The sequence below is a fragment of the Grus americana genome, chromosome 33 (genome assembly GCF_028858705.1).
Source record: "Grus americana isolate bGruAme1 chromosome 33, bGruAme1.mat, whole genome shotgun sequence".
In the NCBI taxonomy this organism is placed as follows: Eukaryota; Metazoa; Chordata; class Aves; order Gruiformes; family Gruidae; genus Grus; species Grus americana.
In genome coordinates, this window is record NC_072884.1 from 1,356,133 (window position 1) to 1,368,682 (window position 12,550).

A 12,550-nucleotide genomic window follows, 5' to 3' on the forward strand; every position below is an offset into this window, starting at 1 on the left:
GTTAGAAATGGGCGGCGGGGTTATTTTTGCTGATCTCCCTCCCTTTTGCAGCTGTTTGACCTTTAATCTTGGCTTTTCCGACCCATTAGGAAGGTGCAGAGTCCCCGTAGAAAGCCTGACCTCAGCAGCACTTCGAGCCCGGCGTCTCATCTCCCGTAACGAGCCAGGGTTCTTCAGTGACGTGTCCCGGTCTCCTGCATGCCGCCGAAGCTCGGCTAGCGAGGTGGAGACAGGGGCAGAGGATGTGGACGAGGCGGTTTCGGCTCATCCCCCTGCTTTATCTTGTTTCTCTGTTTCGAGGAGTCACAGGGAAAAAGACATTGTTCCCTCATCAGAATAAGTAATTTTGGTTGATGGCGTCAGGGGTGAATGCGAAGGAGCGTTGACGCTCGGATAAGGAGTCAGCGGGAGGTCTGGATCCCTGCCTCTAAATCTCTGAATTAGATGCCGGACTTAGATTCCTTCCCCGCAGATAAAATTTATCTCGCCGCTGTATCTCTTTCAGCGGGTGTCGAAATAGGTTGGCCTTGCTGGAGGGGGTCTGAAGCCACTCGATTCTCTCATTTAGTGGGGAAAAGCACAAAAGGAAATCTAAAATACTGCATTAAAATGACATTACTAGCTGTATTAAAGGCCGTCCCATTGACGTCCTGATGAAATGTGCATTGACCGATCCCTCTTTGGAGCCCTTGTCGTGTCAGTACAAACGTGCTAAAGGCGCCGAGCCTCCCCCGGCTCCGCTCCGGCTCTCTCAGCGACGCTCTGACAAACGATGGCGTAAAAGCCATTTTCAGAGCCGTACAAAACCCGTCCATTGAGCGCGGCGGTGGCTCGGACCGGGCTGACAATGGAGCTGTTGTGATCCGGGCGGTGGGGAGGCCCTCCCATCAGCAGCGTAGTCGAGGAACCAAACCTCAATGGGGCATTATGAGTCCTTTGGATGGCGTTATCGGTGCTCCCGGCAGCCGTAAATAAAGCCGGGGCTAAGCCGGACGGCCGCCGCGGCAGGGTTTGGGGGATGGAGACGGCCGGACCTCGGTGAGAGATCCTTCACCTGCGTCGGGGATCGTCCCCGTCTGAACAGGCGCCGTAAAATGCTTTGGTGACCCCGAAATGGAGATAAAACCCAGCGTTTCGGCCAAGCATCAACAGCTCTGGCCCAAGGTGGCTCCTTGAGATTTTTAAGCCAGTGCTAATGCTGCGTTTAAGCCTCTCGTAGGGAGAATCGACTTGTTCTTAGGGTTTCTCCGCAAATATTCCCCGGGTGTGTGGTTTACCTTGCGTGCCTGCGTGGAATTGTCGGCACCGAGTCGGGACGGCAGCTTTGCGGGTGTAAATCACAGCTTTGGTTAAATTGCTCGGGGAGGGTTTTATGGCAGCAATGGTCAGAGAAACGGCAATTTAATTGTGAGGCGTTGCTTCAGAAATGGGGGGGGGGGGGGAACTGTTTTATCGCCATGCAGAGCTGGCTGAAAACGGAGCTAAAGGAGGGGAATTTGGAAGCGAGCGAGGTGCTCGTTAGTGAAAACGCATCTCGGAAGGATGTCGGGGATGTGGAAGGACCGTCTGTGGGTCTCTTCCCGGGGTATTCAGGATGTTTTTTCCCTGGATTTTGGGGAAGAGCCTCTGCGGGGTCGCTGGCAAAGAATCCCTCAAGATAAACGGGAGCCCGAAACCGGAGTGGGGCCGGGCAGGGACAGGCAGAGCCGGGCAGGCACGAGGCAGCGCTCACCACTCGGGAACCGGCTCTCACGCGCCTTCGCCGTGGGAGATTTGATAGGGATTGGGATGTATTAAATGTACTTCCTCCACCGGTGACCTTTGTCTCTTTGCTCTCTTCGTAAAGCAGAGTTTCCTGATGCTGCGCGCAAATGGCAAGCGGAGATAGAGGATTATTCTGAATAATCAAGCGAATGGGAAAATCCGTGTTTAATGTTGTCATTTCAAACACAGGTTTGACCTCACTCCTCGGAGGTTACGTCTCCGAACTGCGTCAGCCCTGTTGAGGTCTCGCTTCGTGCCACCTGCCCCGGGTCTCTGAGTCACCTTAATGTTTAAAAAAAAAAAAATGCCAAAGGCTCCGGTTCCCCCCACTGTGTTTGCAGTCTGTTTTCTCATGAAGGACACTGTTCCTGCTAACTCCGGCCACAAAGTAACGTGCGTGCGAGCGGGGACGGAGCGTGATAACACCCCACAGTTGTAAAAACACCCACGTGCTGCCATCCACGGGTGCCAGATGGGGTGACCCAGCACAAGGGCCGGCCCACACCTGCTGCCGGGTAGGAGTCGCGCCGTCCTCCCCGATGAAGCGTGCTCTTGTTGGGCTTCGCTTCGCGTCGAAAGGGCAGGTCGCTCGGGCCTGACCCCGTGGCGGAGCAAGTTCGTGCTCCGCAGCCCCGCTCCTTCGAGGTTAGCACGCCTCTCTGGGGGGAGCTGGGGGTTTATATCGTTAACCCACCCAGAGATCGTTAACGCGGCAGGTTGGAGGTGATGCGGGTGGAGCCTGCGAGGCGTGTTCTGTCGTAGGAGATGCTGGGGTGCTCTCCCCTCCCAGGGAAGGCGTTGCACCGTGAGGAAGGTTTCAGCGTCTCACGGTGTTTATTTCAACAGGAGGAAGCTGCCACCGCTCTCCACGTAGCGTTACAGGGCCCGTCATAGTGAAACTGCAGAGCCGTAACCGTGCCGGCTAAGTGAGCAGCACTGAAACGGATCCTGGTGTTCCTGGCACTGAAACAGATCCTGGTGTTCCTGCTGCCGTCAAGCAGACACCCTCAAATGCTTCCCCTTCCTGTTGCATCCCACCTCCTGTGGCGAGTGCCACAGGACCCGTCCTCCCGGTTGGGCAGGAAGTTTTTTTTTCAGGGTGATAAAAGCACGTTTCTATTTAGAGGAACCTCGTTCCCAAGGCTGCCTCCACCACGAGGCTCTGCACGTGGCTCGGGCGTCGCGGTTTGCTCTGAAATCTCTGGGACGTTCGGGTGAAGGTGATGTTCCCGGCATGGATATTGCGGCTGTAATTCACAACCATCGGAGGCAGCTGGAGATGCTGACGTGTGGGGTTGGGTACAGCCGAGGCGAGGGGTGTGAATTCCCGGTGGAGCCTCTCCTTGTGACCGCGGTGCCTTCGGGTGTGGGTGCCAGCGATGGGCACCACCCACCCGCGATGCCGATCACGTTTCCTCGTGCTCAGTTGATAAGCTGGATGTGTTCTGTTGTTAATGGACGCAATAAATCCACTCGGCGCTGCTCCAGCCTCTCCCAAGGAGCTCTTATCGCTCGCGTTTCCAAGCAAGCAAAACCGCCGGCACGGAGCTGCTCGGCAAACCCACTTTCCCGTCCGATTCCCGTCACCCTCGGCCTGGTAGAAGGGAGCTGCAGCCTTTTGCTGGGTGATAATGGCCCCGAACCAAGCTGCCTGTCGGAGCAGCACCGTTTCTGGGCAGAAAAACCCCAGAAAGGCGCCGCGTGCTCGAGCTGCCGCCCCAGGCAGGAGAAACATCCGCGGTTCCGCGCCTCGTTTCGCTCTTCGCAGGGGGCTTTTCTGGGAAACGGGGTGAAACCATAAAGGATGTGTGGTGTCAGAGGATAAAGAGAAGGGGGTGGGTTTGTCCCTTCTGTCAAGATGTCTGTCTCTTGTTTTTTGGTTTGGGTTTTTTTTTTTTTTTTTCCCCTCTGAGCCCATCCTTGCAGCTGGGGCTCCCTTCTCTCCCCTTTTCCGCAGGGAGTGATAGCGGGGAGGTGGGAGGATGGCCTTGAGACTGGGACAGGCGCTGGGAAAGCACGTTCCTGTCCTACCACGGGTGTCTGTGGTCCCAGGAGCGTCTTTTACCCCTCTGCCAGCTCCCGCTGCAGAGCAGGAACCAACTCTGCGTAGGACCAGCTGCATTCGAGCCCCCACACGCCATCCCCCCCCGATGCCCGCTGTTTAGATATCGGGGTGATCAACCCGGTACGGCATTAACTCACTTATTTAACCACGTCAGTAAATATCTGTCTTTTAATTCCTTGCAGGGACTTCCTTCCCCGAGGTTCTGGAATTGTCACTCGGCGGCCTCTCATCCTGCAGCTCATCTTCTCCAAGACAGGTACGGTCTGGGCAGGAGAAGCTGCCGTCAGAAGAGGGAGAGGACGGTGGAAACCCGTGGCTAGCAAACGCGGTTACCTTACAGATAGGAAGTACCGAGATTTGTTGTTTAATGAGCGTACGAATATTTCGGTAGCGGTTCTGGTTTGTTTGAGTGTTCTTCGGACAGGACTTTGACCGCTGGGGAGCATGTCTGCTCTTGGGGATGAAAGCCACCCTGGGAGGGGCAAACGAGAGGAGGTTTCTGTAATTTGGCACTGATGCTGGCATTTCGGCGTGTGTCTGGTTGAGAGCATGCGCCGGCAGCGTGGATCGCCTTCGGGCTCGTTTTGAACACACGCTGCCCTTGACGCTGCAAAGTCAGGGTCTGTTACGCAGGAGGCTTCTGTAGCAGGTTGTGATGAGCCTTTCTTCCCCAGAATGTGTTAAATCCCCCATCAGACTGTGGTACGTTAAAAAATAGCGCATCAGCCCTCTTCGGATGCCTGTTTCCCTCATGGTGTCATTATCCTGATGATAAGGGGGACTTTGTCTGCACACAAGCATTTAAAACGCCGGTGGTCGCTATTAAAAGCGTGTGCGGCAGCTTCCCCATCACCCCGTGACTCAGTTCCGCTTCGTACAGAGGGGTTGTGAAATTGCCTTCTGCCTCGGTTCACCTGCCTCCGCACAGAGCGAGGAACGCCGAGGAGCTGGACGCGGCATGAGCACGGCTCGTTTTCCCAACCAGCCTCCCTTTGTAAACATCAAAAAAAAAAAAAAAAAAAAGCCTGGGTTTGGGTCAGTCCTGGCAGAGCCACGCTCCGCAGGCTCCTTTCGCCTTTATTCAGGTGACCTGTTTGTGGTTTCTGGTACCCAGAACACCTGAGGGAGTTGCAAAATGTCAGTCGTGGCCTTCGGATGATAAGGTGTCACCAGGTGCTGGAGCCGGTAGGAGTGGAATGGCGAGGGAAGGGCTGGTATTTCCCCCTCACCCCACCCAGGGTAGTTGGAGGGAGGAAGTGAGTTGCACCATCCTTCTCCCCCAGGGCAAGTCGTGGCCCCAAATCTATTAAAATCCCTTTCCGAGGAGCTGTTGCAAGGAGCCAGGGAGTTGTTATCCCGCTGACTGTCTCTCTTCCCGCTCCCCTCGAAGCAAGGTTTCCCTTTCGGAAAATCTCGGACGCCTGAAGGTGACTGCGCAGAGGCCCAGATAAAGCAGCTGCTTTTCTGTTCCCAGGTGTCTTCCCCCACGGAGGAGCCGGGGCTGAGTTAATATTTGTCTCCCGGCACGCTTCCTTGGGCTCGGAGGGAAGAAACGGAGTTGCCGGGCTTGGAGTCGGGCCCCTCGCCGGACTGTAGCTTGGCTGGGGCAGCGGAGTGATAAATCTAGAGAGAGAATGAGTAAATAAAAGAGAGCTCATGGCGCAGGTGGAGGGAAGCTGCGGTTCCCCCTCGGCAGGGGAAGCACCACCGGTCCTTTCTCGCCAGACTGTGCGAAGACGATATCCCGGGTCTCCAGCGCCGGCGTGCCTCCCCGCAGCCGGCTGCAGCCCTTTTGCCAGCCCGAGGGGGATTGCTGCCCTGCCTCCCAGGCGCACCAGAGCATCTTGGCAGCTGAAGACTCGGAGCTTTCTTCAGCGTTAGGAGTCTGGGCAATAAAACGTTTAAAAGCAAGCGGCGGGGGCTGAGAGGCCGACAGGCCTGGGGGAAAACAAACACGGCCATTCTGATGTTGAGGTTCGTTAGCTGGAGCCAGCGTCGGCTGCCTGCCAGCATCTCACCCAAGGGCAGTTTCTTTTTTGGCAAAGGGAAGCGTAACTCCCAAGTTCACATCAAAGCAGCTGCTGCCAGCGCAGAGGCAGCAGGCAGAGTGTCGGCACGCTCAGCCTGAGCCGGCTGGCTGCCATCCTCCCCGGTTTCCCTCCTCGGCCAGAGGAAGCGGCCAGGCCGAGTTTATTTGGGGTTGCTGCCAGTCAGGAGGCTGAAAACAACCAGGTTAATCCCCGGGCAGGTCCCCGGTGCCTCTGTGGCGCACCGATTCTGCGTGGCTGCTCGGCGTCGCACCAAAGCGCATGGCTGGTTCCGCTTTGCAACGTAGAGGTGTCTCTAAACCCGTTGAGTCTTGGTGTGTGTCCTGTGCTGGGTTCCAGATGGCCAAATTTTCTTTTTCTTTTTTAATTTTTTAAATTTTCTTTTAATCTCTTCCAGAATATGCTGAGTTTTTGCACTGCAAATCCAAAAAGTTCACGGATTTTGATGAGGTGCGGCAGGAGATCGAAGCAGAAACCGACAGGGTGACGGGAACGAACAAAGGCATCTCTCCCGTCCCCATCAACCTCCGCGTCTATTCGCCGCACGGTCAGTGAGCTGTTTCTCTGTCCCGGGGTCTCTGTGTTAAAACACCGCGAAAGGAGGAAAGCCGGTTTAGCCCAGAGCGTGTCCTAAAAGCAAATGCTGGCTGCTACGTGTGACTGGCTGATTTTATGGCCAGCCTGGGGGGCGGTGGGGGCTGCCTGGGTCACCCCCTGAGCAAGAGGTCCAGCTGCAGGACCGACAGGTCCCAACGCCAGGCCCTCGACCCTGAACTTGAGCGCTTTCTGTCCTTTCAGTTTTGAACCTGACTCTGATCGACCTCCCGGGTATCACCAAAGTGCCGGTGGGGGACCAACCGCAGGACATCGAGTACCAGATCAAAGAGATGATCCTGCAGTTCATCAGCAGGGAGAGCAGCTTGATCCTCGCCGTCACGCCGGCGAACATGGATCTGGCCAACTCGGACGCGCTCAAGATGGCGAAAGAAGTTGATCCTCAAGGTAAGATGGACTCATCTCCTCCTCCAGCCCAGGTGTGGAGGGATAAAGCCCTCCGCGGCCGTCGCGCCAGAGTCTCAGCAATCGGTTCCCCGGTTTGGGTACCAGAGGGGCTTCTCATCCCTCCTCCTCCTCCTCTTGCAGCGGACTCTCCGTCCTCTGACAGTTGAGGAAGGGCCAGCAGTTCCACTCCTCGCTGGCGAGCGCGTGTTTGCTTTGGTTACGTGCCCGCGTGCCTCCTTTCGCTGTGTTCTGTGAAGTGAGATTGATCGATCGCTCGTTAGCGAGATTAATCGATTGCTCGTTTGTGTGGCCGCTTCAGGCTTGCGGACCATTGGAGTCATCACCAAGCTGGATCTGATGGATGAAGGCACGGATGCCAGGGATGTGCTGGAGAACAAACTGCTTCCTTTACGAAGAGGTATAACGAACCGCGAAGGCTTTGCGTCGCCCCGTATCCTTCGTCTCTCATGTGGACAAAGTGGTGTTGCCAAACGAGTCGAAGGGCGGCTCCTGGTGCTCGCCGGTGTCTGCCGGGGAGCCCGGGCCCTTTGCTCCGGGAGAAGCGGCTGCGGATGGCGATAACGGAGCCACACGGCCCTGCTCGGACGCCTTTCAGCCGAGTCTGTCCGTAGCAAGATCCAACGTGTCCTCTTGCAGGCTACATCGGCGTCGTTAACCGAAGCCAGAAGGACATCGATGGTAAGAAGGACATCAGGGCAGCGCTGGCAGCCGAACGGAAGTTCTTCCTTTCTCACCCGGCTTACCGGCACATGGCCGACCGGATGGGCACCCCGCATTTGCAGAAAGTCCTTAACCAGGTAGGCTTCGTTCCCTTCCCAAGTGTTTTTCGGTGCTGATGTTTATCTTTGGTGGGAAAGGGATGTTCCTGCGGGCGGTCTGTCTCAGTTATCTCGATTCCTTTGCAGCAACTGACCAACCACATCCGGGAGACGCTGCCGTCGCTGCGTAGCAAACTTCAGAGTCAGCTGCTCTCCCTGGAGAAGGAGGTCGAGGAGTACAAGAACTTCCGCCCCGATGATCCCACGCGAAAAACCAAAGCTTTGTTACAGTGAGTTTCTCTCGCTCAGCGCTGCGTTCCCGGTGCCTCACCTGCCAGAGGAGATTCATCTCTCCCAGCCAGAAACGTTGCTGGCGCAGAAGTAAATTCACTCCGCTCTTCATGTGAGGCTCATTTGTCTCAGCCGGTGGCTTCTTCCAAGGAAGAGCCCAGAATAGCCCCGTCCTTGGGAGCGAGCAGTGCTGCCGGATGGCCCTGCCAACTCCGACGGTGCTAAGCTGGCACCTAGGAGAGATTCCGTGCCCTCCAGCGCTGGTCTGGCAAGCTGTGGGGGAGGACAAGGAAATCCGCTCCCAGAAATGCCCGCTGAGCATCTCTGCAGGCAAGAATTGGCGTCTCGTTCTTGCCGTGCTCTGCGGATGTGACCCGTCTGTCCTCAAGCAAACGGTTTGGTCTCGGGATTCCCTCCTTGACGTGCTCTTTAGACTACAGCAAAAGGGAGATTTTTTTTTGCTTCTGCGACTCCAGCGGAGGGAATTGGGAGAGCTTTTACACAGCCCTGACTAGCTGAAGCAGAGCTGGCGGGGTGGCGCTGGCTGTGGGAGGCAGTCGGGGCGTCCGTCCGTCCCTTGTACTCATCTGGCGCCCTTTTGATCCTGTTGTTTCTCCGCAGAATGGTCCAGCAGTTCGGTGTGGACTTTGAGAAGCGAATCGAAGGTTCAGGAGACCAGGTGGACACGCTCGAACTCTCCGGGGGTGCCAGAATCAATCGCATTTTCCACGAGAGATTTCCTTTCGAGCTAGTGAAGGTAAAGCTGGCCCGGGGAGCGCGTGTGCCGCGTAGATTGCGTCGGGCGGGCTCTGTTCCTACGGAAAGCAGCTTGTGGTTGGGATGGGTGGAATTCCCTCTTGCCCAGCTCAACCCTGGCAGTCCCTCGGCACCCGGGTGCCTTTCCCTTCCTAGCACTTGGAGGTGTTTACAGAAGGAGGAGATGTTTTATTAGAGTCGGTCGTGTGTTTCAGTAGCCGCAGGGGGCTGTTGTTTCTGGGTGGCGATGCCTGACCTCTGGCTTAAGCGCTGTGCTTGCAACGTGGGAGTTGGAGAGCGGGGAGGAGGATATCAAACCAGGGTGGCTGGCAAGATCTCAGGAATTTGAGATAAATAAAGCAAAGCGAGCGAGCCAGCCTGGCCAGGATGGAGAGCAGCCTCTGAGCCCGCCTGGGAAGTTCCTCCTGGGCAAAAAGAAGGAGCCCACTCGCAACGCCTGTGCTATTGCCAGAAGTTGCTTGCTTAAAAGTCTGAACTGTGGCTTTCCTCCCTGTTTAGATGGAGTTCGACGAGAAGGACTTGAGGCGAGAAATAAGCTACGCCATTAAAAACATCCACGGTGTGAGGCAAGTATCGGAGCGGCGCCGTCTCCTTAGAGCAGCTCAGTGAGCCCGGTCCGCGGGGGGTGTGTGTGTGATTGGAGCTTTCCTGCCGAGGGAGAGCAGGAAATACTCTAAAATAACCACTAAAATAGCCGCTAAAATAACCTTTATCTTTCCTTTTACGTTCCCTTAAGCGGGGGAAGAAATGACCTTGAGAGAAAGGTAGGGAACGTGAGGCAAACCTCGCTAGAAGAGGGATCCAGGCGCTGGCTGGAGGCGTGTGCTGGGGACGAGTCGCCTCGTTGGGGAGCGGTGCGTCCTGCCTGGGTGCCGCTCGGCACAGACCTCTCGGGGGAATCGGGGACCCCAAAGAGGAACGGCCTTCAAGGCAAATCCTCGTCTCGGCAGGTCCGCTCTCCTTTGGCCTGCTGCTGTGATGGGGAAAGAGAAATGGGGAGTTTCTTCTCTCTAACGCTCTCCCCGGGAATCGTTTGACCTGCTTGAAGAGTATCAGTTTTCCCTAAACACCACCAAAAAGGTCAATTCCTGTTTCCTGGGTGCTCTCGCTCCCGTTCGTGGAGGAGGGGGGAAGTAACACCCTAATTCAAGGTGCTGGAAGGGTCAGAGGGTGCTACCGCGAGGTGGGGGAGCGGAGGTGCCAGCACCCCGTCCCCTCTGTGGGGTTGTGGCACCCCCGACGATGGGGAGAAGAGCGGGATTCAGCGATGCCGTGGATCCAGGACCGGGGCTACCCCAGCTCACGGCGCTGGGGAGGGAATCGCTCTCCAGCCGATCTCCTCCGAACCTGATCACCCACTTTGTTTTTTTTTTTGTTTGTTTGTTTTGTTTTTTTCTCCGCCATGTCTCTGCCCTCTCACCCCGCTTGCGGATTCCTGTAGGACGGGGCTCTTCACCCCAGACTTGGCATTCGAGGCCATTGTGAAAAAGCAGGTGGTGAAGCTGAAAGAGCCTTGTCTGAAGTGTGTCGACCTCGTTATTCAGGAGTTAATCAATACAGTTAGACAGTGTACCAGTAAGGTATTGAACCGGCTGGAGGCAATCCAGCCCCCTCCTACCAGTGGGATGGGAAGCAGGAGCGATGCTCTAACCTGCCTGCCTTGCCTGGTTTCCCCTCCAAATAAAAAAAATATCCAAAAATCTGGGAGCTCCCTAAACAAATTGGATATTTCTCAGCTTTGACTCGTGTCTCCGAAGCTGGAGTCCTCCCTGTTGCCCTCGGCTGAGGGGATCGGCCGGTCCTTGTGTCAAGGCCGCCAAGGACAGATCACCCGGGACGTCACCCGGCTCTTCGAGAGCCTCCCGGCCATCCCGACGGAGACAGGGTCGGGATTTCTGGGGACGCTCGATAAGACGCTTGGCTTCCCGTGTCCGTCACCCTCCTGGGGACAGGACGGCTCTCGCAGCGAGGGGCCCTCTGGAGCCCCGACTGCGGCGGCAGGTTAGAGGGGGTGTTGCCGAGGTTTTGTTCCCGGTAGGAGCCAGGCAGGTGGGCAGGCTGCTCTTGGATCCCCGTACCTCTCTTAGCACGTGGGGTTGTTGGTTTTGGTTTTTTTCCAAGCTGCGATTTAAACTGCTGCTTCTGCTGCACTCTGGGAATCCCGGGAACGTGGAAACAAAAGCCAGGGACAGCAGATCCAGCAAACAGTCTGGTGGCATGCCTATAAATCCCACAGTTCAACGGCTGCCATTAATAAGCTGCTCGATAACAAGCGCATTTGCATTTCAAAAGGATGTGTGCGTGTGTCCCCCTCAATTGTCTTTTTTCTGTGGAAGTGTTAATTAATTACCCTGAAGCTGTGCGAGGGCCCTGGATAAACGGGACACTGCCGTATTTATTAACCGGCTTCTTGGAGCGACTCTTTTTTTAACCTCATCCCGGTAACACCGAAACCGAAAAGAGGGTGGGAAAACCAACTCCTCTCTCCTTCCAATGCTTATGTTATTTAAAAAAAAAAAAAAAAAAATTTAGCTACATACAGGCAAGAATGTGAAAATATGCACGATGTTCACTTCCCAGAGTGCTTTAGTGGAGCGGAGCAGTTTAAATGCTGACCTGGTTCTGTAAGCGGTAGGATCGGTGGGGCTTTGCTGGCGGGTCAGGAGTTCTCTGCTCTCTTTGTTTCCAGCGTGGTTGTGATCTGGGTGACGTGAAGAAGCCGGCTCTTCCTGCCGAAATTCCTTCCCGTCTCAAACAGGGAGGCTCTAACCCCAAAGCTGAGCTTAATTCGGTGTTTTCCTAGAGCTGGGATTTAGTAATCCAGCCTAGAGAGAGGCCGGGAGCCTCTCCAGGGTTTTTCCTGCGCTTGGGCAGCGCTGCCGCCCCGACCACCCCAACACCTCCGAGAGACCCGAAGGAATTTCTCAGGCAGGCACTGCGGCTTTTTCCTTTGCACGTTACTAACCTTAATTAAAAAAAAAACCCAAAAAAATCTCATTTTTCTTTTCTTTTCTGTCTTTGTCGCTATTTTTCCCCTCCCTCCCCGCCCCTGCACTCTGCTCGGTGTTTCGCTCTCTGCATGATGCAGGACGGGGCTCTTCACGCCCGACATGGCCTTTGAAGCCATAGTGAAAAAACAGATTGTAAAGCTTAAAGAACCCAGTTTGAAGTGTGTTGATCTGGTGGTCTCAGAGCTGGCCACGGTCATTAAAAAGTGTGCCGAAAAGGTAATGGGTCTTCATTCATCCCTTTTTTGTCTAATCTGAACATCTGGAATATATTTGCTCCCAGGACCCAGCCGACCAAAGTGAGTTCAATCGCGAGGTTATCACTAATTTCAGGGGACGCCGTGTCCTCCTGCTACCCGAACGCTTGTCGGAAAACGCCGGCAAATACCAGACGTAGCGTTAACTCGGCTTCGCGGCACGGGTCCTGCCGAGACATATTGCACAGGTGTTTGCTCGCCCCCGTAACAGCCAAGGCTAAAAACGCTCCTCGCGGTGCTGAGATCCCACCTCCTTTGCCTTGCTTAGCTGTAACTCGCGCTTCGTGCCGTGAAAACCCGGATCTTGCTTAGCCGTGGGCTCCGAGGGCGGGAAGAAAACTAAAAATAGATCTGGATTTGTGCCTTCGGCATTGCTTCGAAGGCCCCCGGGATCCTGCTGCTCTTGTCGGATCTAGTGAAGAGAATCAAGTCTGTTGCTTTTCCCACCCCCGAGCCCCAGTTGTGTCCTCCCGGCAGAGCTGGGGCTCGGTCCCGTCTGTCCTCTGTCCCCTTCGTGAGCGTCTCCTGTCGCTGGCTTTCTGCGGTGAGCGCCGGAGGC

General features: G+C 55.7%; 1 protein-coding gene across 11 annotated transcripts in view; it reads left to right on the forward strand.

The window, feature by feature from the left end:
- DNM2 (dynamin 2) overlaps positions 1-12,550 on the forward strand; it is a 31,165-nt gene that overhangs the window by 3,340 nt on the left and 15,275 nt on the right. For 7 of the 11 annotated variants that reach the window (XM_054807903.1, XM_054807905.1, XM_054807906.1 and 4 more), the window contains exons 2-10: positions 4,012-4,085; positions 6,275-6,424; positions 6,676-6,879; positions 7,199-7,297; positions 7,537-7,697; positions 7,806-7,948; positions 8,571-8,706; positions 9,225-9,292; positions 10,168-10,306. In XM_054807903.1, the coding sequence (XP_054663878.1) occupies positions 4,012-4,085; positions 6,275-6,424; positions 6,676-6,879; positions 7,199-7,297; positions 7,537-7,697; positions 7,806-7,948; positions 8,571-8,706; positions 9,225-9,292; positions 10,168-10,306 (1,174 nt within the window). Of the gene's footprint in view, positions 1-4,011; positions 4,086-6,274; positions 6,425-6,675; positions 6,880-7,198; positions 7,298-7,536; positions 7,698-7,805; positions 7,949-8,570; positions 8,707-9,224; positions 9,293-10,167; positions 10,307-11,814; positions 11,954-12,550 lie in introns of all 11 variants that reach the window. The other 4 variants (XM_054807904.1, XM_054807908.1, XM_054807911.1 and 1 more) reach the window with 1 other exon arrangement.